The 25,228-nt window shown below is 50.8% G+C and overlaps 1 protein-coding gene across 6 annotated transcripts; it reads right to left on the bottom strand.

Annotated features, from left to right (window-relative positions):
* Window positions 1–42: 42 nt before the first annotated feature.
* Window positions 43–25,141, bottom strand: URB2 (URB2 ribosome biogenesis homolog). 6 transcript variants are annotated; one of them, XM_089897382.1, is made up of 10 exons: window positions 25,044–25,141; window positions 22,967–23,105; window positions 21,453–21,629; window positions 16,429–19,735; window positions 12,799–12,959; window positions 11,102–11,212; window positions 9,065–9,307; window positions 6,380–6,467; window positions 4,536–4,675; window positions 43–504 (listed from the first exon to the last, which is right to left on the bottom strand). In XM_089897382.1, the coding sequence occupies exons 2-10, from the start codon at window positions 23,090–23,092 to the stop codon at window positions 280–282; spliced, it is 4,578 nt and encodes a 1,525-aa protein (XP_089753508.1). In that variant the 5' UTR covers window positions 23,093–23,105; window positions 25,044–25,141; the 3' UTR covers window positions 43–279. The 6 variants fall into 6 exon arrangements, with proteins under 6 accessions (XP_089753508.1, XP_022408792.2, XP_089753505.1 ...); XM_022553084.3 differs by having other exon boundaries at window positions 43–477; XM_089897379.1 differs by having other exon boundaries at window positions 396–4,675.
* Window positions 25,142–25,228: the final 87 nt, after the last annotated feature.

Raw genomic sequence — 25,228 nt, 5'->3', positions numbered from 1 at the left:
AACCACTGGACCGAGACAAGAACCACATTTGGAGTGGCCACAAGGGAGATCTGGCAAATTTTATTGAATTCAGGATCTATTTTCAGGATTCTATTGCAATACTTACTGCATAAAAAAATGTTAAGAAATAGTGTGAAAAAATAACTGTAAAATGCAATACATATTATATAAACTCCAAAGGATTCTCCACGTGTTTCAATGCCGTGAATTCAAGCATCTGAAGTCCTGCCTCCTCCACCTCTCTTGGACCTGGGCCATGGCTGCACGTCCGTGCGCAGCTTAGACGGTGTATCTTCTCTCTCCCTCGTGCTTTGCCTTGTGGTACTTCACGTAATCACTATGCAGCTCCTTAAAGATGTCTCGGACCCCCGGCTGCAGCGAGGCCCGCAGGAACTGGATGTCGGGCTCAATGCACAGGTCCAGGATGAGGTAGATGCCCTCCTGCAGGAGGCCTTTCACCGCCGGATACAAGGTGACCTGGGAGAGGGGGACACACTCACTTCTCTGTGAGCGCAAACAGGCAGGTGCCAGACCCTTGAGGCTCTGACAAGGGATTCCAGCTTCTGCCACCAACTTGAGAAAAGACATTCCTTTTAAAATGCCATTTTGCTCGTAAGTGAAACAACTGACTATTCATAAACTTTTAAGTTTATATTTGGGGGAAACAGAGGCCAACTCAAGCAAACAAAAACCTGAGATGGAGTAAAACATCATGAAATCACAGGGGCAGCTTTGCTATTCAGTGAATGATGCCTCCGCACTTACCAGAGGCATTTAAAAACTTGAATCTTTAGATTTAAAAAATCTTATGGTAGGACTTCCCTGGTAGCACAATGGTTTAGAACCCGCCTGCCAGTGCAGGGGACACAAGTTCGAGCCCTGGTCCAGGAAGATTCCACATGCTGCGGAGCAACTAAGCCCGTGTGCCACAACTACTGAGCCTGTACTCTAGAGCCCACGAGCCACAACTACTGAGCCGATGTGCCACAACTACTGAAGCCTGAATGCCTAGAGCCTGTACTCCATAACAAGAGAAGCCACCACAATGAGAAGCCCGCCCACCGCAACGAAGAGTAGCCCCCGCTCACCTCAACTAGAGAAAGCCCCTGTGCAGCAACAAAGACCCAACACAGCCTAAATAAATAAATAAATAAATTTATGGGGAAAAAAAACTTATGGTAAGAGCCACCTGAACACTGTGTTATATTCTTCCTCGTGGCCAATCACGTTGGAAGCTCTACTAACTATGGGATGAGGGCGGCAATGTTGCCACCTCCCCCCAGAGCAGGGCAGGTAGGCAGTGGCTCTGACGCTCTCCAACCGGATCCCTGATAGATCCCGTCACGTGACTCAGTGTCAGACGTGACTTATAATAGATATTTTTGCTTCTTTCAACAATAACACAATGGGCCCTAAATTCCTAGCTGCCCCAGAATGGTTTAATCGGTCCCTGTGTCCAAAGATGCAAGCCTTCCTAAAAATCTGGGTTAACCAAAATCTGGGCCACAGCAGGAGGAGTGGCAGCCCAGCTCTGGCGTGGCTACATCGGCTACTGGCGCAAACTTTGCAGATCAGAGATTCAGGCTGGTATGTGGACACAGAGGCCAGGACAGCAGGCACTACTCACCCTGCCAGAGCCTCCCAGGCTTCAGCCGGGCCTGGGCAGGGCAGAGTCTGCCCACTGCGGCAGCTGCAGCCAGAAAGCAGCAGCAAGGTTCCGGCTGACAGGCCTGGCGTGTGGCCAATTCTTCCTTAGTGTCCTGATGACCTAGGAGTTTCATGCCTCTCTGCAGACATGCAGCTTCCGGAGAGGACACATTTTATTAACTAGGAGAAGCATGATTCACCAAGGCAACCTCCAGGAGACAGAGTCCTAAAGAGGCGGTTTGTTTCTGCCCCTAAGACGATGCTGTTGTTCACAGATATGGTTATTTTCACACAATAGCTCAAAAAACATCTGACAGATGATCATCTTAATTAAATTTTACCGTTTTATAGATGATAAGAACATTCAAGGGCCACAGGAGGAATGGCTTGTCTGTGATTCCATACTAAGGTATTAGGGAGGGAAAGAAAAAATAAAACGGACAAACTGAAACCAGAAGTCCTTAACCTCACTAGCTGGGTGAGGGCTTGCTCATTCATTCACTGAATCACCACTCACTAAACAAATAATTCCGTTTGCAAAGGCAAAAAGAGGCGCAGTAATTTCCCCAGTGGCAGCACTGAGGTCTGAACTGGGCATCTGAGTCCAAATGTCACAGCCCTTTAGCTGGTGTGTCTCCTTAATGAAGTAGAGCACGGGGAGGGGGAATGGGACAGCAAGGCCGGTAGTATCAGGACAACACAACCCCTTCGCATCTTTACGTTAAGACAGATTATTTGGAAAACAGGGGAAAAAAAGTCAATTTCTACAACGTTACGGTCACTGGCCAACGAATGGAAACATCTCTAAGTTAACCTAAAAGGACCTTAGGCCAGGGGAATAGTGCAAACTATTTTACTCTAAGCTATTGATATAGAGGGACAGTTGTAAATCTGATCTACAGGTAAAAGAGAAGATAAAAGTGACCGTAACTTCCCTGACACTTCTCCAGGGTGACACATCTCTGCGTGGAAGGAACAAAGTCTGTAGGAGCGGCTGCCCCTCCTGCCCGAGGCCGTCTCACTGTCATCGGCCCCAACCACCGAAAGACCTTTACCTACGCTGCCCGCTGCTGAAAAACTTGCCATCTAGCCTGTAATTAAACTTCAACATGTCTTCCTGGTCTAGAAAGATTTATGGCTCTCTCAGTAGAAGCCTCTAATACATATGGAATACTTTCTTCATTCCCGATTTTAAAAACAAGTAAGAGTTAAAACGTAGACTGTCCTGCCAGTGGATTCTGGGACGCAACAGCCTCAGATAATTCCCAATGCCTTTGGCCTTCAAGATTAAAATTAAAAAATAACAGGTAAGCATAAATTAGACACGAATAATGAGGCTGGCAAACCAGAGACTTTTCATAAAGTAAATCTCAGAAGAATAATCAGTGACTTCAGGGTTCAAATCACAGCCTCCGCTCTTGGCCCTTGGGTAAGTGATATTGCCGTGTCTCATTTTGTTCTTCAGTGAAACAAAAAATCATACCAGCTCGGACTTCCCTGGTGGCGCGGTGGTTAAGAATCCGCCTGCCAATGCAGGGGACATGGGTTCGAGCCCTGGTCCGGGAAGATCCCACATGCCGCGGAGCAACTAAGCCCGTGCGCCACAACTACTGAGCCTGTGTGCCACAACTACTGAAGCCCGTGTACCTAGAGCCTGTGCTCCACAGCAAGAGAAGCCACCACAATGAGAAGCCCACGCACTGCAGCGAACAGTAGCCCCCATTCACAACTCGAGAAAGCCTGTGCACAGCAACAAAGACCCAACCAGCCATAAATAAATAAAATAAATTTATTAAAAAAAGAAAATCATGCCAGCTCGTATTCCAGCAAAAGCTCACATATTAATGACTTGACTGCTTGGGAAACAACAAGATTCTATAAAAATGTTAAATAATTGCAAGGAAACCAAACCCCAAGCCCATATCTCATTCAAAGGACGACCTGCAGGGGCCCTTGTATGCGGCCCCAGTTCCTACACACCCCGCCCCCCCGACCCGGCCAACCGTCCGCCCACATGACGGGTATCTCCACTGGCTGAGGGATTGGGGCCGGGGCTGTGGAAACAACCTGAAGCGGGGTCAGGATGGAAGCTGAGGCCACACCAGGCTTTCTAAGGAAGCCCATTCACACGACCCTCCCTTGAGAAACGCCAACACCTCTAATGGAACACATTTAACCAGTGGCTCGCCACCATTCTTACGAGATTTACAAAGGGGGGTATTCTATTGAGAGCAAGATAAACGATGTAACTGTGTATCTATACCTGCACAAGGAGACAGATAATACACCTGAACACACTACTTTAAGAGTGTGACGTTCCATTTAAACAAGTAAGACACGAAGTCTTGTAACGAACTTACTACACAGGTCACGCGGGGTCTTGTGGAACTGTGAAAATAGCACACTGACACTCCAAAGTGAGATCACTGTTGAAGAATGAATGAATTATCCAGAATACTAAGGCCAAAAGTCAGATTAGTTGGGACCAGAGCGTTTAATCCAGTTGAACAAGTCTACTGGGGTCTCCCCCAGGCCATCTGCCTGAGCGTCGGAGAGCGGCCCCATGAGCCCCTGCTGCTGAGGGACCCCGGGATCCCTCTTTCTGCCTCCTGCTCTTGGACCGGGGTAACATTTCACCTCCCTCATGACCCAAGAGACTGAGCAAAACAGGCCCAGGGTTTGTGCCAGAGCAAGGAGAGACCTACCGGTGGCTGAGAGCCCCCGCGACCCAGGCACCGCCAGCGCCCTGCGTCTTCGTGCAGCCCGCACGGGGACCCTGCAGGGGCTGCAGCACACGCGGGACAGCCGCCACTGCACAGGACCGCCAGGCCCCACGGGTCGCTGGCCGCACAGCTGGGGGACCCTGCAACCGAGGACTGTGGGCTTACCTTCTGCACCTCCATCACATACTGGGCCACCATAAAGGGGGAAAACACCCTGAACTCCTCAGCCCGCAGTGCCATGTGGCTGTACATCCTTTCCACGAGGCGGGCGCACTCCAGCACCACTGGCAGGTCCTCTGCGCTTCCTACAGAAGTAAAGAGTTTCCAAACCGATTAGCTCAAAAGCCGTGAGTTTTAACTCTTCCAATTTTACTCTTTCAACATAGCCCCAATTATTCAAACCTTCCCTTTTTTTTTTTCCCCAGACTCTTTCGTTGGCTCAATTTGAAGACAGAATTAGGGAGACAGGATGTGTCCAAATATTGATCTATATTACAAAACGAAAGGCACTTACAATCCTCAACAGTCCATGGGTTTTTTAAGGATCGGACTAGAATAACCAAGATTTTAGGGTGAAATCTAGGATTGCTATTGTATCTAGAAAGGAAAATATGATTCTAAAGATAAGATGGCCTAATTATGTCTTTGCCTCGTTAAGTTTCAGAAATCATCTAGGATTTCTCCTTTATAGACAGGTATGAGGCTCAACTACCATTACTAGACCTCTTGCTGGCTTCCCAGGTTTATTTCTGACTCCTAGTTCCTCCCACCCTAAAGTGCCAGGATCACCCAGGCCTTTACACACTCCTCTCCCAGGGATTCTAACAGCCTGAAGTGTCCCCGCGACCCAGGTTACATGCACCCCGGCCCCCTCCAGCCAGGCCGTCACAGCAGTTGGGGAGGGACCCCAACTCAGCAGAGCAACCTCCCCGGTTTTCACTCAGCATGGTAATACACCGTTTTTATAAAATTCTAGAAAATGCAAACAAGCCTATGGTGACAAAAAACACATCAGTGGCTCCCTGGGGCTGGGGCTGGACCCCAAGAGGGCTCTTTCGGGGATGATGCAAATGCTCTGTGTTTTGACTGTTGGTGGTGCTTCCCCGCACGAATTTACCCATCAAAACTCATTAAAGGGGCTTCCCTGGTGGTGCAGTGGTTGAGAGTCCGCCTGCCGATGCAGGGGACATGGGTTCGTGCCCCGGTCCGGGAAGATCCCACATGCCGCGGAGAGGCTGGGCCTGTGAGCCATGGCCGCTGAGCCTGCGCGTCCGGAGCCTGTGCTCCGCAACGGGAGAGGCCACGGCAGTGAGAAGCCCGTGTACCACACACACACACAAAAAAAGTATATACCGTAAACAGATGCAGTTTGTTACACATAAGTTAGGCGTCAATGAACTTGACTTTTGGAATGCACAGTATAATATGCAAATTTCTAAATAATGAGACTCTCCCCCGAATTAGAAATTTAGCAAGAATCAACAAACCTCCAGGCTGGAAAACAAGCTGTACACATAATTTATGCGATTGTCGTATGGCAGCTTGCTTCATTGGTAAACAAACACAACCTTGCTGAGATGCAGCAGGAACAGTGAGCTGCAGGAACTCTGCCCCCGTATAAGATGAGCAATAAGCTGGCTCCACCACTGCCTGTTCCTCCTTCATTTCCCCGTTAAACTATGAGCTCTGTAAGAGCAAGAATGGAATTGTAGACGCTTTTATATCCCCAGTAAATGAGAGTAAATATTTCCTGAATCTAGATACTTTTTTTCTCCAGAAAAGAACTATTTCAATTAGGGGACGTTAAATGCATTCACTGCTGTGGGTACAGTTAAAAAATGTCACAGTCTGAAATTTTTAAAATTGTTTACGTGTTCATTTGATGATCTGAATATTTCTCTTACGTAAACTCAACTGTGTGGTTTTATCTTCCGTAACATGTGTGGCCAGAGACACCTGTAAAATAAACACATTTGAAATCGGTATCTGATACTGTTACTCTGAATTACCTTTGTCTTTCTGCCGCCCTTCGCGTATAACTGAACACACCAGTCTATGAAAACAGTTCAAGAAAGAAGGGATGGCTTTCTGCATCACCTGCAATGATAGACAAAAGACTATGAAAATATGTAGGCAACTGTTTATTTCAAGATCTACTTTAAAGGAGTTCATATTTATTTCCTTCTTAACCTTACCTATCAGGACACTCAAAACAGTGTGGCAACTCCTTTTTGCCAGGATTTTCTAGGGGAATGCTTACCCTACTTACTTAACTCTTTTACATCCGTTTTCATGGTCCGGGGTGGGGCTTCCATGCTGCCATTAGGAATCTAATGCAGCAATCCTAGTTTAGAATTTGCTGAATCTGTCTTTTACTCTGTTAGTGGTGCCTTCTGGAAATGGGTAGAAATAAATAACAAAACGTACAGTAGCCAGTGTATTCAAGTATAATTGCCACTAGAGAAAAAGATTACATAAAGCAAATCCATTTAAAATGAGAAACAAAACTTCTCATTTTTTAGCAATGAAAAGGTCTGGCTGGGACTTTATCTTGAAAAATGGTATGAAAGTTACAAAACAGGCTTCTTCTTCTTTTTTTTTTTTTCTTTGCGGTACGTGGGCCTCTCACTGCTGTGGCCTCTCCCGTTGCGGAGCACAGGCTCCGGACGCGCAGCCTCAGCGGCCATGGCTCACGGGCCCAGCCGCTCCGTGGCATGTGGGACCCTCCCGGACCGGGGCACGAACCCGCGTCCCCTGCATCGGCAGGCGGACTCTCAACCACTGCGCCAACAGGGAAGCCCAAACAGGCTTCTTTTACACTCAACCGTCCTGAGATCATGATCAAAGCAATGCACTGTCCAATAAGGCAGCCATGAGCCACATGTGGCCACTGAAATGTTAATTAATTAATGTTAAAATTCAGTTCCTAGTCATACAATTCCACATTTTACGTAGTCAAGACACGTGTGGCCAACGGTTCCTGTGCTGGGTGGTGCAGATACGGAACACGCCCGGCCCAGGAGTTCTACTGGCGGCACCGCTCTAAGGCTCAGGGTGAACGAGGAGTGAATCAAGTGTTGGGACTCTTTTCTTTGGTACAGTTTATCCAAGCAAAGTCTGGAGAGCATAACACCACATTCTTTATGTCAAGTTATCAGCTTCAGCAACATGTTCAGAAAGAGGTCATTTCTGCCAAAGAATTGCAGGGCGACATCGCATTTCCAGAGGCCCCGTCTTCCTCCTCTGCTATCACAGTGATTAAATGCACACAAATCCAGGGCCAGCCCATCTGAGTTCACACCCTGGCTTAATATGCAATCCCGGACAGAACACTGAACCTTTTCTGTGCCTGTTTCCTCATTTGCAAAGTGAGGATAATAACAGGCTGTCGTGAGGGTTAAATAAGTTAAAGCACGTCAAGAGCTCAGAATGGCACCAGCTGCGGATCACCCTGCCGGGGACCTGGCTGGGCTTACTCTGTACTGCTCCCTGCACATTCACCCAAAGCCGATTCCAGCCGGGGGCCCATACCAACGCCCATCCGCCGCCCACACGGCCCAACGCGTGGGCCCCGCTCCCCTGAGGCTGCCCCGCGGGCAGTGAGTGTGAGCTGCTGTCGTAAGTCACATCCTTCTTTGCTGCAATACCGTGTCATTATCCTTGTCAATTCTCTCCTTTCATTAAATGGTCTAATTCTGCTCAATGGTCATTCCTCACTGGTTTTGCAGGAGATGCACACAGTTTTCCAACGTCACTTTCATCAACTGCATGAAATCCTGAATCTTTTGCAAGATCTGTGGTGTCAGTTTGTAATTGATTGGTATTGCATTTACATTCTACGGTCACACAAAAATCTAAGAATCAGCAGAGATCTAACAACAAAGAGCCTCACAAGATAGGCAGGGCCGAAGGCGATTCTTAATTGGGGAGGACATTGGATGGAATGCTTAGTTTACCAGAGAATAAATTTTTTAAAAACTGCACTGCTGGCAGGTCTCCAACCTTAGAACATCAAAACACTTAAAAAATATTTGAACGTGCCTATGTATATGTGTATCTGTCCTATTCATAAGTTCCCACGCTTCACACGTATAGCAGAGGCACAAATGAACACCAGCCAAGGAAATCCAGTCTTGTAGCTAAAATTCAGACTCAGCTGGGTGACACTGGTCAAATCATTCAGCAGCTCTGAGCATCGGTTTCTCTACCAATGAAATGGGATTGCCACCGACTACACAGACTTGCTGTAGGGGTGAAAGGAGACACACAGCAAACGTTCAATAAATGGTGGCTAAACTGGAATCTCTTCTACGGGGCGTTTGCTCCTAGTCTCATTTTATTTAAAAAGCAGCACACTGTAAAACCGGAACTCAGGATGGCTCACTCCCTACATGCAACTGAATTATAAACCCGAGAGGAGATCTACGCCAGTGAGTGACATTTAAATATATGATCTGCAAAAACAGAATAATTTCTAACGGGCTTCCAGAAACACCCAGGACACAGGTATGTTCGAAGTGTCAGATCCAACACAGCCTGATGTGAAGGTCACATACTTCTGTGCTTGAGAAGCCACCTGGGCCCTAGAAATTACTCGAAGCCGGAAGTTTGTTCCGCAAACCACTGTTCTTCCCACGCCGCCGCTCTTCTCAAGGATGTGTTTCCCTGCCCAGCGGGCGCCCTGTCCTCCTCACCTTCGGGTGACACTGCAGGATTGAGAAGAGCACGTTGTGGACCCGCGGGAAGATGCGCCCATACTCGGGGGGCCTCAGGGCGTCCAAGGGCACGGCCAGCAGGACACCGAAGGCCAGGCCAACGTGGTGCGGGTTGCCGATGGCCCCCTCCCCCTGCCTCAGCAGCGCAGCCAGGACATCCAAGACGGGCCCGACCAGTGCCGGCGCCACGGGCTGTTCCCGACAAGCCTCTCGGGTCTGCAGCTACAGGGCGAGGAACGAGGGACAGAAGATGAAGGCGATCCTCCGGAGAAACAGCCCCAAACCCAAAATGACCGAGGGAAGAACGTCCAGACCCCCAAGTGACCCGAGTGGTCACTGGGCAGTTCAGAGAGACAAGGAGACCAGCGTTCAACCCCCTGGGCGGCACCTACGAGGGACGTGGCTGTCTCGGTCCACACCCTCTGACGGATGCGCCTACCACGAAGAGAAGTAATTTCTCATAGAAGAGTTGATTCATCTACTTTCTCAGAATAAAAAAACTTCACATCACACACATAACAATATCCTCCCAAAAAGATCCTTGGTTCTAAAATGTCTATAATTCAACTCCATTTGTTACATTTCATAAAGGACAGCTCTAGTTCAAGACATTCAATTATTGTTCTAAAGAATAAAGAGAAGAGACTGAAGTTGAGGGGTGGCCCGAAGTCTTACCTGGGTACCCTGGGCGAGCCCACCTGTGACAGCCCTCCTCACACGGCCAGCTATAAACAGCACCCCAGCTGAGGCCGTCTGGGGCCTCTCACAGTGATCATCTTTCCTGGGTGCCCTGGCTCTGCTGACGCTGTGCTATCCCCTTTAGAGTGACCTAAACGCCTAGCCTGGTGTTTATATCCACGTGGCCCTACTATGCGCTCGGCCAACACTGACCAGGCACTGCCCTGGGCCCTATTCCCCCCTCCCCCCCTTTCTTCCTGATGTTCCCCCTACATACACCTAAGTACAAATGGGCTTCGTCCACTAATGCAGATTCCCAGGTAAACAACAAAGCAACAAAACAAAAGATCAGAGAAGAAAGCAATGTCTATTCTCTAGACCCTTTTGCCCTGAGAATATGCTAACCCAAGGCAATGCTCTCACGTAGCACAAGCTATAATCAGGGTTGATAATGATGGTCAAATAGGCACTGCTCTTCCGAACCCAAGTCTGGGAATACTGACACCAGACTTTTATTCTTTTTTCTTTGCGGTACGCGGGCCTCTCACTGTTGTGGCCTCTCCCGTTGCAGAGCACAGGCTCCGGACGCGCAGGCTCAGCGGCCATGGCTCACGGGCCCAGCTGCTCCGCGGCACGTGGGATCTTCCCGGACCGGGGCACGAACCTGTGTCCCCTGCATTGGCAGGTGGACCCTCAACCACTGCGCCACCAGGGAAGCCCCCCCTCCACTTTCTTTTTTTTTTTTTGACACCAGACTCTTTTGAGAGCAGGAACACAGACAGCGCCCACCGGAACCAGGCTTTTGTTCTAATGAAACAAAAAGTCATGTGACTACTGTGTATGTTCACATGTGCCAAAATTTAACGTCTGCATGGGATTAACAATCGTCTATCTGCAACATTACTATCCTAGTCTAGACCCGTTTTTTTCCTCACTGAATCGTCACTTAAACACACATATTCCTACACGTGAATGAATGCATGAAACTGCCCACAGAATTTCGTGTGGACACAGAGAGGCCCGGGACTCCTTCTCCTGTCACCTAATTTAAATGGAAGCCCCCTGTGGGCACCACGTTCCTTCCATTACGGACCACGAATGCTTTCTGACGCCCAAGGGCCTTCACATCACATCTACTGATGACACTACGTGTGCAACCAGACAGAGGTGCTGCCTGGACACCCCGACAGAAAAGCAACGTGGTTACAGCCGTCTTCAGGACACGGCCCCGGAAACACACTCTGCATAATAAAACCAGAGCGTGACAGAAGCAGAAGCACCGCCCCGTCTGCATGTGAAAGGCAGGGGCAGGGGGACGCACAACCCAGAGGTACTCACCATTAGAGCCATGACCATCTGTGGGCACGCACGCCAGAACAAACTGGCCTTCTCGCCACCAAATGGGCAGTTCAAGAGCAACTTGACCAACGTCACAGCCGACAAAACAGCCTAGGGGACAAGGGAAAACACTCAGCAGCAGGAGGAACCAGCTCTCTCGGGAAGCCCAGCTCGGGAAGCAGGCTGGTCACTGGTGCTGCGACAAAGCAGAGCCCGTTAGAGCCCTGTGCTGGGGCAGGGACGAGACCCAGCTTGGGTCAAGTGCTGAGCGTGGTGCCCTTCACGTCACCTAATGAAATGAACAAGGTGAGCAGACTGCGGCAAAGGAAGGGCCTTCTCTGTAGCGTCTCACTAAACCGAACACGTAAACGTGCCAGGACAGTGAAACACAGGAGGCCACAGCGATCTTATCAGAGGCCCGTCTCGTCAAGGCGGCGTCGGAAGAGGAGGCCGCTGTAACTCACCCGCGAGAACCGCACGTGCCTAGGGGTGAAAGGAAACACGGACAACGTGCGACAAGTAGACCAGGTGCCGGGATGACAGGTGACGGTTTCCGACCATGGGAAGGGAGGGGGAGGGACTCAGTGACCCGTGCTGGGCATCCGTCAGCATCCGCTCCACCCATCGGCCCCTTCCTCCTGCTCCTAACGCTGCAGAGCCCCCACCACGAAATCCCGGCTTCTGCCCTTTGCTCCCTCCGACCACAACCCACCCCCACCCGGCCCGAGCTCCGTGTGTCTCCCCACTGAGGGTCTGCTGGCTGGTGCCCCCATCCCCCCATCTCCTGGCACTCACCTGCGCTCACTGCGCTGTGCAGTACTTTCCCCTCCCTGTCTCCATAGCAACGCCCCCCAGCCCCATCCAAAGCCTCTCCACCTCTGACCTCAGCTCAGCCTCACCTCCTCCACGACTCTCCTCTGACCATCTGACGGGCTTACATAGAAGTTTATGGTTTGTCTCCCCTGGCTTGCTGAAGGGAAGCCCAGAGGCCTTCTCAAAGCTGAGCCCATCGTGCTGCACACGCACGGTGAAAACTTCCAGAGGGAGGAGGGTGGCAGCAGAGATGGGCCTCGTGTTCACACAGAGGAGATTTAAGTCCTCCCTGCTGCCCCCAATCTGCTCTCTCCAGCTCTCCTCCCACCCAAAGCAAAACCCAGCTCCTGGGTGCCAATTACTACCAGCAATCAAGAAGCCACTCATACAGCAGAGAAAGCTCAGAACCAAAAGGCCTGGGCCGCCACCCTGGGCCCAGACAGTGAGCTCCCAGCCTTCCTCTGCCTGTGCGAGCAGGGACAGCCTCTGGCCGGTCCGGCACTCAGGGCCGTTCAGGGGACCAAACTCGAGCACATCAGCTCCGCGCAGAGCCTCCCAGACACACAGGCCTAGTGGGAGTGAGGGGCTTCGTTAGCAACTACCAAACAGACTAGGGGGCTAAGGACCAAAGGGCAACTCGTCACCCTGAAAGAGCCTCAAATGGGACCCAGGCTATGTGACCAAACCAAGTAAAAGCAGAAGTACGATGTGAGAGGTCTCACACAACGGATGTGAATGTAACTTTTTACGGGTCAGTATACGAGTACGGATTGACTTTGCACGTTTGTTTAGTTTCAGCGCTGACACCGCATTGCAAGTAACTTTTCCCGTTGAAGCCCATATCACTTACGTGCTGCCGCGCAAGAGAGAAAGGAGCAACCCACCTGCAGATCTGCTCTCCACGTGTTACTGACGTCCAGTCCCTGGAGGATACTCTGCAGTGCCATCCGGAAGTCCTCTGTCGTCCCAACCTCTAACATTTGGGTGAACAAGGCTCCCAAATGAGGCTCTATCTCCTCAACTACCTGAACCGGAATCGCAGGATCTGCGAGGAAAACAAAACTGCTGTGATAGACAAGGGGCAGGTGAAATGGTGCACAGCTGCTAAAGGTCAGCATCTCAGGGACGCAGCAACGGTCACAGTGCAGGTCGACACTGCAGGGCAGATGTACAGCATGACACCACCCCCTCACACCCAGCACCTGTGCCCTGCCCGCGGCACCTGTGCCCTGCCCATGGCACCTGTGCCCTGCCCGCAGTACCTGTGCCCTGCCCATGGCACCTGTGCCCTGCCTGCAGTACCTGTGCCCTGCCTGCAGCACCTGTACCCTGCCCATGGCACCTGTGCCCTGCCCGCAGTACCTGTACCCTGCCTGCAGTACCTGTGCCCTGCCTGCAGTACCTGTGCCCTGCCCGCGGCACCTGTGCCCTGCCCGCAGTACCTGTGCCCTGCCCGCAGTACCTGTACCCTGCCCGCAGTACCTGTGCCCTGCCTGCAGTACCTGTACCCTGCCCGCAGTACCTGTGCCCTGCCTGCAGCACCTGTGCCCTGCCTGCAGTACCTGTGACCTGCCTGCAGCACCTGTGCCCTGCCTGCAGTACCTGTGCCCTGCCTGCAGCACCTGTACCCTGCCTGCAGCACCTGTGCCCTGCCCTCAGTACCCGTGCCCTGCCCATTGCCCTGCCCGTAGCACCTGTACCCTGCCCGCAGTACCTGTACCCTGCCTGTGGCACCTGTGCCCTGCCCTCAGTACCTGTACCCTGCCCGCGGCACCTGTGCCCTGCCCGCAGTACCTGTGCCCTGCCCGCAGTACCTGTGCCCTGCCCGCGGCACCTGTGCCCTGCCCGCAGTACCTGTGCCCTGCCCATGGCACCTGTGCCCTGCCCGTAGCACCTGTACCCTGCCCGCAGTACCTGTGCCCTGCCCATGGCACCTGTGCCCTGCCCGCAGTACCTGTACCCTGCCTGCGGTACCTGTGCCCTGCCCGCGGCACCTGTGCCCTGCCTGCAGTATCTGTGCCCTGCCCGCGGCACCTGTGCCCTGCACCCAGCCCGAAGAAAAGCCCGAGAGAATGAGGAGGAAGACGATGTTCAGCAGGGCTTGTCTCTGGACCATGAGAGACAGGTGACCGGCACTTTCTTTATACTCTTTTTCTACTTTGCTTATATTCTTTTATAAAATCAATAGGGGCACAGGGGTGGGTGGTGCTTTAACACAGACGGGGATGTTGAAGAGATGGAAGGAACCCCAAGCTTGTGGGGACTGCCCGCTGCAGTCACCCAGTTGTTCCCACTTAATGCAGGACAGCCTTCTGAAGTAAACCCAGTGTCCCCAGGTTAGGGAGTTCAAGGCCCTTTGCAATCTGACTCCAGAGTAACTCTGCAGCCCCGTTCCAGCCAGCAGGCTATCCCACACTGCAGAAGACCCTCCTCCGCCCCAGTCTTTGCTTACGGGGGGGCGGGCGGGACCAAGGCTTCGAGAGAGAACATCTAGGTCCAAGTGTTCCACAAACTGTAACATCCTGGATGCAGGACCTCTCTGGGCCTCAATTTGCTCATCCGTGAAATGGGTAGAACAGCACCAACTCTTGCGGTTGGCACATCAAAGAAAGGGCACCGCAGACTCCCATCCCCGGGAGGCTGAGTGTCAGCACTGCCACCTTACCCGCCCTCCCTTCACCCACCTCCCATGGCGGAGGCCTCGCCTGCCTGCACAATCCACCGCTCTGGTCATTTCAGAGCCTTTCCTCACCCTGTGACTCAGGTAACTTGTGTGAATGTCTGTTTACTAAATGAGACAAGTCAAAATCAACAGCTCATTCATCGCCAGAGGACACAGTTCCACATGTATATGAAGCGTTTTTAAAACGGATGGGTTCTTATCATTGAACTGAGGCAGCTGATCCTCCTGTCAGAGAGCATTTCTTAAAAATGCTCATTTTTCTGAGCTGAAACCTACCTGAATCACCCCCGAGGACCCAGGTGGTCACCTTAACCCTCCCTCTCCCAGCCCAAAGCCTTGGGCCACTCCCCCCTTAGCCTTTGCTCCAGACCTCCCACCACCCTGGTCCCTTCTCCAGGCCCAGTCTAACAGCTCAGGTGCCTGAGGCCTGGGCCCTGGGGCAGTGCTCAGGCCTGCGATCTGGGGAAGCAGTGGGGTGGCTGGCCTCACTCCCGACCGCGGCTCTGCCCCCAAAGTCAAAGGTACCACCAGTCCAAGGACACACAGTTAGGACTTAGGGGCCACCTCCATTGCAGGGATAAAGGCGGACACTGCGTTCTGCAGGGGGTTGCAGGGATAAAGGGGGACACTGCATTCTGTCTAACGAAGGGGCAGGAGGGTCAGAGCTTCGGACCACCGGGGGCCATATCTTAGGACGTTCGTTTAGAATGCTCTAACCAGTGTTAACAGAGGACTGAATTTCAGCCCCCGTTACTAAGGTGACACCATTCCCTAAGACAGTAGCTGACAGGGTGAGACAGAACACGTCAGACCGAAGCCTTTCAGTCAATCCACAACCAGGGCAGATCAGAAAGGGGGGCGGCAGAGTGTCCTTCAGGTTACAGCACCCCAGCCCTGGCCGTGGCCCAGGCGGCCTTGCTTCCTACGGGGCCCAGAGAACACCTGTGTGTGCTGTGATGGCTGGGCTAGGCTGGCAGACTCCCCAGCCCCACCCCAGAGGACTACCCTGACTAGCCTCCACCTCGGTGCCAACCAAACAAGAAGAAAATGGACCCACGCCAACTGGGAACAGTGCCACCTTGATGAGCTCAAGTTAGGCACGGACCCTAGCCTGCTAACCTCTGACCTCGGGGACAGCAGGTAGTGACTGTCCTGCTGGAGAGAATGAAGACACTGGCTGGGTTTTCAGTCCTGATTAGCTGGCCTGCAAGGGTGACATCCGACTACAACACTGCGATGACATCACAGGCTGAGCCTCTGTCCAATCAGCACCCACAGCCCCGCGACGCCTGGTACCACTCTGAGACCTGCGGGACGCTGTCCTGCCCTCAAGGAATTTTATGAGGTTCCCTATAAATTAAGTCACTTGGAGTTTTGAAAAGTTGGCAGATTTTATCTTTCTGAAGTCCACTGATGGCGCTGAAGATCTGATACTGAAGGGCCTACGAATAAAGATGAAACTATCTATGTTGACCTCTGGGGCCAGGACAGAAAAAGGCTAAAACAGAGAAGAGTGGTTCAAAACTATAAACTAGAACAATCTCCAAAATAAGTGAAAAACTGAAGTGCAAAACAATATACCTAGAAGGCTGCTGTTTGTCTAAAAAGCAGGTAAAACAACTGTGAAGGTAACTTCTTACAGGTGCAGAGAAGGCAGACGCCGGAAACAAACTCCGGGGAGGGAGAGTTTCTCCCAGGTCATCGTGTGGTACCTTCGGAAATGCAGACCTGCTCCAAAAAGGAGAGGGGGAGCAACTCACCTGGCTGCCGCTTAGTGACCTCTCACCAAAAGCTCTACAGTACAGAACTAGCTTAAGAGAAAACGACTCACCTGCAAGGACTTTTCTCACAGATTGAAACACAGAGGTAAACACAGACTCCTTCTGGGGGTGCAGTTCTGGGGCTAAAAAGAACAGAGTCAAAAACTGCACAGCTGCCTGGAGAGATGGGGTGTCTCCTGCTAGAGCCGGCAACTCTGACAGGATCTGAGAGTAGACAGCCTGGTAGAGGGCGGCACGGGGCAGCAGCACGTGGTCCGTCCCGCCATGCCCGGAGCACAGGGCCACATCGGCCTCCAAGAGCGAGGCGACCGACGAGAGGACAGGCGGCGGGAGGCGGCGGCCCCGGGCCCCGCGGGCAGCGCAGAGCTGGAGCACGGCCCCCGCCTGTACCACGGCTGCCTGCAACAGCTCACGCGGTGCTTCCAGGGCCTCGTGCTGCTTCTGCTCCTTGACCAAAGGCCCCAGCACCTGGCACAGCTTGGTTAAGGACACCAGAAGGAGCTGCTGGCCCAGAGGTGTCTGATCTTCCGACCGTGTGCCTGGAGCTGCTTCAGGGCGCAGCTGGGAACTCGAGAGGAACGCAAGGATTTTCCCAAAATTGAGCTCCGGGCTGAGCTTCCTCTGGAGGAGCACCTGCAGTGGCTGTTCTAAGAACGTCCCCACCACCTGGAGGAATTCCAGCCAAGAGGGGTCGTCCACGTCCACAAGAAGCCTCCTACTGGCTTTGAACAAGGAGGTCAGCGTGATCTCAAAGATATCGCTAACGTACATGACCCTGAGCACCGACTGGGCGCTCTTCCCTCTCTGCAGGTAACCGAGAAGCCGGTAGCACGTCATCAAGAACCTGAGGGTCAGCGAGGGGGAGCAAGAACTGCCCAGCATGGTGCCGGCCAGGGACAGCAGCAGGAGAACACAATGCACATGGCAGGGGGGTGGGAGGCTGTCCAGCTGCAGAGCAGAAAGAACCTCCAAAAGCCGAAGAATGCTCTCCAGCTGCTCTCCCTCCAGCTGGACGGGGGAGTCACCCCTGGCCAAGGAGAGTAAGTTTTGGGCGATTTCTCCCCTTGGCTCTACACCTTCCGATCCGACCTTTGGAAATCTGCTTTCCCCGTGAGCCACGACCGCATAATCCCCTTCAAAAAGCCAGGGCAGCTGCTGGCGGAGAAGAGCAGGGCCCCCCTGGGCGCCAGCACACAGGATGCCGGCGCAGCTCGCAGTCACGCGCAGTAAGAGCGCAGAGTGGAGGGACTGCATTTCGGGGAGGAGAGGGCTGTGAAGGACGGCCTTCGATATTTCTTCAAGTGTGATGTCTGGCTCCTCCTCCGCCGGGCCTTCCTGGGCTTTGCTCGTTGGCAAAGTTCTCAGCAGGATGTCGGCCAGGTACCGCAGGTCGTCTGGACAAAGATAGGATGCTAAGATCGTGAGATTGGACACGACCAAGTGCCAGTGGGCGACGGGGTAGGTGAGCGCACTCACTGTCCCCACCTGGCCGTCCCAGGAGGCCGTCGTCCCCCGGGTCAGGCTCGCTCTCCCGGAGCCCAGGATGTAGGCGGCATCGCGCCTCAGAGCGAGGAGGGCTTCTTCAGACTGGACGCTCGCTTGCAGCAAGGTGTTTTTCATCCTCTGCAGGTAGAGCTGCTCCAAGCAGTACCTGCCGAGGGAGTCGGACTGAGCCGCAAACTCCTCTATCTCCTTCCACTGCCTGGCCTCCACGCCCGGGAGCAGCAGGGGGAGGCTCGAGGGCTCCGGGGCGGTGCCCGCGAGGGCCCCGGGCTCAGAGCGATACGGGTCACAGCTCAAGCCCAGCACAGTGTCCACCTGGGCCCAGGTATGGGCGAGCAGGAGTGCAGAGTCACCGACCCTCTGTCGCCAGGGCTCGGGCACCGAGGGCTGGGGCTTGCAGAGAAGGTCCAGCAGGGGCTTCACGAGGCCCCGCAGCGTCTCGTCCATGGTGCGCCGCGTGCGCCTGACCACGGGCAGGGGCGAGTCACCATCCAGGCTCCGCGCGTGGACCATGACGCAGTGCAGCAGCGAGCTCAGTGACAGCGACTTCAGGGCCATGTCCATGTCACCCTGCAAATCAGGCAGGACCAGAGACTGGAAGCTCTCCAGGATGAGGGCCCAGGCGTCCAGGACCTGGCTCGGGGGCAGATCCGGGAGGCACTTGCGGAGCACAGCAGCGGGGCCCGCAGACAGCACGGGCAGCCTGAGCGCCTCGGCCGCGGGGCGACAGATCACGCCCAGCACCTCCCCGAACAGCCGGGGCACCTGCCGGAGCTTGGCGAACGTCTGGAAGAGTGTACCGATCAGCGCCTCCTGGGCTTTCTGGGTCCGCAACTCTGCGATTTCTGCGTCGATCCAAGCTGAAGCCAACAGGTCATCCAGGTCTGGCTCCAGAATCAAATGATTCAGAGACAGCAAAACCTTGAGGCAGCGGAACCAGGCTGGCACGGGGGCCTGTGGGTGGTTTAGCAGCATCTCGGCCAGACGGCGGTAGAAGCGGAACTGAGTCTCCCCGTGCCGAATCCGGTCAGTGGCAATGTTGTAGATGGTACTACTGGCCACTGAATTTAGCAGCTGTTCCAAGGCCAGGAGTTCCACGGTCCAGTCAGACGCAGACAGGGCTTGCAGCTGCTCCTCCCGCAGGTGGGAAATCCTTAAGCAACTGAACAGCGGAGGGAGCACCTTGAAGCAGAGCAGCTGGTTCCCCTCCTTGAGGTAAGAATCTACAAAGAGCTTGTACAGCAGGGCCACGGAGTTGGCCACCACAGCAGCCTGAAGGGACGGTTCACAGTAGCCGGCATCCACCAGCCTGGCCATCACGGTGCCCAGGGGCGCTAGGAGATTCTTCATGGCCCCCATCTTCGTGTCACCTTGCTGCTGGTCCAAGAGCTCCTCTTTGTAGGAAGGGAGCAGCTCGGCCTGAAAAGCTCCACCTCGAAGCACGGCCTCAATCTGACTCCTAATGTCCCGGCCTAGCACCGGCCGCAGCAGGCCCTGGCCAGCCTGGGTCCACGTGCCTGCCAAGAGTAAGTGTCTCAGGACCAGGCAGGGCTGGAGCAAGTGTGTGGTCACCTCCCCAAAGGTGCGTCTCGGGTTGACCTGCTGCCGCTGAATAGAGAGGTAAAGGCCGAGGGTCAGGTGAAGAACCTCGAACAACTGGGGCATCACGGCTCCCGGCTGCCTACAGGCCAACCAGCACAGCTGGCTCAGCAGGTCAACCGTCAGCTCCTGCCTGGCCGTGTAGATGACAGCAAGGGCGGGTGTCGAGAGGATACCCTGGCAGCAGCTCAGCACAACACAGATGCTCCTCTGAGATCCCAAGAGAGCAAACTCGGCCATTCTCTCATTGATGATCTGACCATTAAGAAAGAAAGAAAACTCATCACTGACCCTAAACCCACACGTACACACAAAAAATACAACACAATCAGTGAACTCACTCCTTGCTCTCATCTGAATGAGAGAAATGCCCAGATTCGCACATCTAAATGAACTTGGCATTTCCTTAGCACACCAAAGGAAGGCAGAGGACCTGTCTTAACTCCTACACACATCCATCTGCTACCAGTATAAACTTGGGAAGGGGCTCAGTGCCTTTGTAAATTTGCTGTCCCTTTTTAAAGAGCAGAGTTTTATAAGGCTTAAACTCCTAAGATTTCACTTTTTCTTAGATCCTAAACCTATAATTCAACTTAGATGCTACAGGTAGATGGACAGTGGCCTTGGGTTATGATCCTGTGGTCCAAAACACATTTTTATAATCAGTCATACTGTTTGTATTTAAAAAGCCAAAGCAAAAGGCACTCTTAAAAGAGGAAAGTAAACGCTGCCAGCTACTACTTAACATACAGCAAACCCACAGTATTGCTTCCAAAATTCTGAAATTCACAAGCACCAGAAATCATGAGGGCCAGACAGGTTCCAAAGTTCACTTATAGGCTAAGTGACTTGCTCCCAGCCTTACGGCATCTGAGAATCAAATTTATCCTAGGTGTTAAGTTAGCAGTAGCCCAAGGACACAGGTGTGTTTATCTCCATCCGAGTAACTGCTGGCTCTGGAAAAGCCGAAACAAAGATATCACATACTTAAATGCCAGCACACTTACTACAGTGATCTCCAAATTTTTCTGATTATACAACTTTTTCCACACTTATACCCGATAAGGTTATAAATTATATGTATGCGCTATAGCACTAGTATCTTATATAATTATAAAGCATACATAGAAATTAAAGTGACTTTTTAAAAAACATATAGAGATGTAAGATTTTCTTCCCACACTCCCAAAGAACCATTCAGAATAACCCACTTTGGTGACCACTGGTCTATCATTTTAAAAAGTGACACAATTTAGAGCATAATTTCAAGAACCACTAAAGCCTATGAACCATCAGGCACCAACCATTTAACTCTTCTGTTCCCAGCCTCTACTGCTTTTCTCCTGCGCACACGCTCGTGTGGGTGAGGCTGCAGCGTAGAGCACAGGCTTTGTCATCACACAGATGGAGGTTCAAATCCCAGCTCTGCCACTTACTTCCTGTGTGACTTTCGGCAGGTTACCTGGCCCACACTCAGTACTCCTTATTCGTGCTTTTTATTGTCACCGGCTATTCTCACAGTATTTCAAAATACCCAGTACTGACAGTGAAGTTTATAATCCCGACCTGAGACTTCAAAATCACGGAGCCAAAAACCTTTGAGGAAATTCTCATCCAGATTTTGGCCTTTGACCTCCCTCCAGTCCAGCAGAAAGGTGAAAAAAAAGTCATAAAGTAGCGTCATTTGCCGGCTACCTTTTCCAACTAAAAAGGTAATTAACCACTTTATGAAAACGTTCTAAGCTTTTCATAATATAAAGTGCTTAGCATGGTGTAGAGCATACGATATGCATTCAATAAGTATCAGTCGTTATTATAACTCTAAAAATATTATTTCTTTCTCCTCCCCTACTTTGATATTGTCTGTATCTTCATATCATTAACCGTAAGACAAATAAGCCTCCAGCATCAACAAGAAATCAATAGAGATACCTGCAACACTTATAGGATAACACAGGAAACTGTTAATTACCTTGAGGAGGGAAATCTGAAGGTTAATTGTCTTTCCATTCTTGAGGAGATTCTGCAATTTTCTGCTATGTAGAATGTTATCCATATAGATCCAAAGCCTTTCGACAATGTCTTCCTTCAGTTCAAGTTTTTTCTTATAAAACGCAACCAACGACTGTCGTGCCCAATCAAGTAATACCTGAATTTGGAATATACTTTAAAAATAAACGAAAAACCAAATACAATTGCCAGGGGGGAAAAACTCTCCTTTAAAACTTATCTTTGGTAACATTATATTACATTTTGGTGTCTTAAAATATTTATTATTAAAGAAGCAATCAAAAAAACTAAGTGTGTCTCCATCTGGGGCCAATAAAAAGTTTCAAGAGAAACGGTTTCTTCTAACTAATTGCTTCCAAGTTTTACAAGTTAAAAGCACAACAACAATTGCTCAGAATGGCCACAAAAGGAATGACACACAAAAGCAAAAATGCAGAGTCAGAAGACCAGGGTTTGTGTCCTGGCTTCCCGAGTTAACTGCAGCTTCATCCCTAAACCTATTTACCCTGTTCAGAAGACAGTCTTCTATGAAATGATTCACAAGTGCTGTATTAAAAGGAGGGCTGGACATAAACAGTTTCCATTATTGTGACGTGTTTCCTTATTCATAAACACAAGGAAAAGTGGTGAGGCTTCAGCTCAGGACACCAGAACTGTCAATAACAACACGAATAGTGACAAACGCTAAAAGGAAAAAACTCTCTCTGGAGAAGGGTAGTGGAAACCTTGATGAAATGGCCTGCCACGGCTGCCAGGTCAAGCAGCCAAAATGATTCTCAGGTGCAGCCAGATTTAGAAACAACTAGCTCTGCTAGTGCTCTACATACTAGACCTCATCATTTCAATGGCTGTAATCCACCTGACACATTTTGTGCTGCTTAATACGAGCAAATGAGTAACTGCGTGAGCTCATCATCCCGGTCTCCATTGTATTAACTGCTTTTCTTAGTCAGATAAGCTTGAGAAATGTTAACAAAGAGCTATGTCTTTCTGGGTTCCTAATCTGTTTCTAATCTACCGGTTTCTAATCTATTTCCCCTCAGTTTACTACAAATGCTAAAGCTTCCCTACTTCCAGCCTTCGATTCATCAAGTTCCAAAGACGTTTAACAAAGCACCAACAAGAATTGCTTATGGAGCATCACTTAGGATTTACAAACAAATGAAGCTGCCAACAGACTCAGAACTTAACTTCTGTAACCTAAATCCTAATTTGCTCACTGATGCACATATTTAATTCAGAATATAAGAGATGTTTCCAAACATAAACGAAATGCTGAGGTTTTGTAACAGAAAAACTTTGTTAATGTAATACCTAACTACTTACTTTATCTCACTGATAGGACTTTTAACTTTCTAACCATGTTTCCTTTCCCAACCTTTAATCTTTTTAAATTTTAACTAAATGTCAATATGTAATTTACATAAGTGATCATTAGTTTAGGTTGTAGAAATGTAACTTTCACATTAAACTTACTTGTTCTTTATTTGGAAGAACACACTGATGGGAAATCCACGCAAAGTGCGCTAGTTTTAGTTTATCTTCCCAGGAAGTAGTCTTGCTTTTAAGTTTTAGAGAAATGCCAGAATAAACAGCAGCCATTGCTGTGCTTTACCTACAATTTAAAGCAATGGAAAAAATTTATATTTTTTTAATATAAAGGACCAGAATATTAAGGTCAAACTTAATAGGCAGCAGAAAATGAACACTATGTAACTTATTGTCTACATAACTTATACTCCTTTAAAAATATTTTTCTAATGAATTAAACACTGTTGGGCAGAAGTTTATACATAAGATGCTTGAGTCCATGAGTTTCTTGGAGGAAATTCAAACAGACGATGGATTACACACACACATACAAGTATTCCTGCTGTGATCAAACATCACATCCTCAGAGGTCAGTGCGCAGGAATTCAATGGAACAAAACCCAAAGTGTTCAAATTACTTGTGAAAAGATTCGTTCACACATGGCTTTAGACTGAAAGAGTTGTTTCTGCAAAAATATTCTAATACATACTATAGAGTATATATTAGGACCCACCCCACTGAACAGTTTAAAAAGATAAATAGGGCTTCCCTGGTGGCGCAGTGGTTCAGAATCTGCCAGCTAATGCAGGGGACACGGGTTCGAGCCCTGGTCTGGGAGGATCCCACATGCCGCGGAGCAACTAGGCCTGTGAGCCACAACTACTGAGCCTGCGCATCTGGAGCCTGTGCTCCGCAACAAAAGAGGCCGCGATAGTGAGAGGCCCGCGCACCACGATGAAGAGTGGCCCCCGCCTGCCACTAGAGAAAGCCCTTGCACAGAAACGAAGACCCAACACAGCAAAAATTAATTAATTAATTAATAAACTCCTACCCCCAACATCATCTTTAAAAAAAAAGATAAATAAGCAGTATTTGGAAATAGTAATATTTCTCCAAGTACAAAAGAAATATAGTACAAACCCAGTCCCAACAGATAGAATGTTTTTTCAGCTGCAACAGTAACTTCATAAACTTACCAACACACACTGCTTCTAAGACTCTACAGAATATAGTTACACGATTAACGCTGGAAGGATACAATTATGAATAAAGAAGGAGCACAAACATACCAACAACCTATAATCCTATAAAACTGAGGTAAATGTAGCTTAGAGTTTCCTAAAAGCCATAGTAAAAAGGGGAGAACATATCAGGTTAAGTCATTTTCATTACATAAAAGTAAACAAGTCAGTTCCTCAAGGGAGAAAGTTTTTCATGATACTTAATACTGAAATAAAATTATCGTAAATAACAACAAAATAGGGCCAATGAAATACCGAGAAAAGATCGCAGCCCCGTGATTCCAATTTAAATACTGTCAAACCAAAACAATTTGCTATCCTGAGAACTGAATCGCTGGATTTTTAAAATCTAAGGGGTCTGAAATCCTACAGACCTACCTTCAGAGCTAATTCTCAATAGGGATCTTTACAGGGAATGAGCGAACGTCGGATGAAAGACAGTTAGGTTCAGCACGGTACCCTTCACTATTACAAGAGGCCAGAACAGTCAAATGCTGTCAGTCTTCCTCTTTGTCGAAACGTCCAATATCCATTCAACAGCTACTAATTTAACTTCTAAATTCAATGTTACACAGCCATCGCGACAGCTACAAAGTACTTTAAAAGTATCTGCAGAACTGGCTACAAAGACGCCCCATACACCCTCCCGGATCTGTCAACCTTGGGCCCTTGGTGCCCGCAAAGATCCCTGCGAGCGGGCGTGGAAAGCCCGGTGCGGACCGCAAAGCCGCGTCCGTCCTCGCGCGGCCACGCTAAACCCTGCGGAACAGAAGGAAGCGAGCAGCCAGGAGCGAGGCGAGGGGCCGCCGGAGGAGCAAGCCAGCGTGGGAGGGCCATGCCCAGGTAGGGAGCTCACCTGGAGGGACCTGGTCACCTGGGAGGGACCGCGGGCGGGGTGGAGGGCCGGCTGGAAGGGGGCTCACCTGCAGGCCGCCCCCAGGTGAGGAACTCACGCAGACCCCGCCCGTGAGGGGCGGCGGGCGGGGCGGAGGGCACTCACCGGGTGAGGAGCTCTCCCGGCGGCCAGCCCCGGATGGGGACCGCGCGGGGACGAACGGCCGCAGCAGCGGCGGGACCGACTCCGGGGCCACCACGTGGTGGATCGCGCTCCTTCCTCCGGACTCCGGCTGCGCTGGGAGCTGCGGGGCGGTGCTGGACCAGGCGGAAGGAACGTGGGGCGGGACG

The sequence above is a fragment of the Delphinapterus leucas genome, chromosome 16, assembly GCF_059928025.1.
Source record: "Delphinapterus leucas isolate spDelLeu-1000000601 "Yukka" chromosome 16, BTC_Dleu_Yukka2, whole genome shotgun sequence".
NCBI lineage: Eukaryota > Metazoa > Chordata > Mammalia > Artiodactyla > Monodontidae > Delphinapterus > Delphinapterus leucas.
The sequence above is the reverse complement of the archived record's forward strand: the minus strand, read 5'-3'. Positions and strand labels throughout refer to the sequence as shown.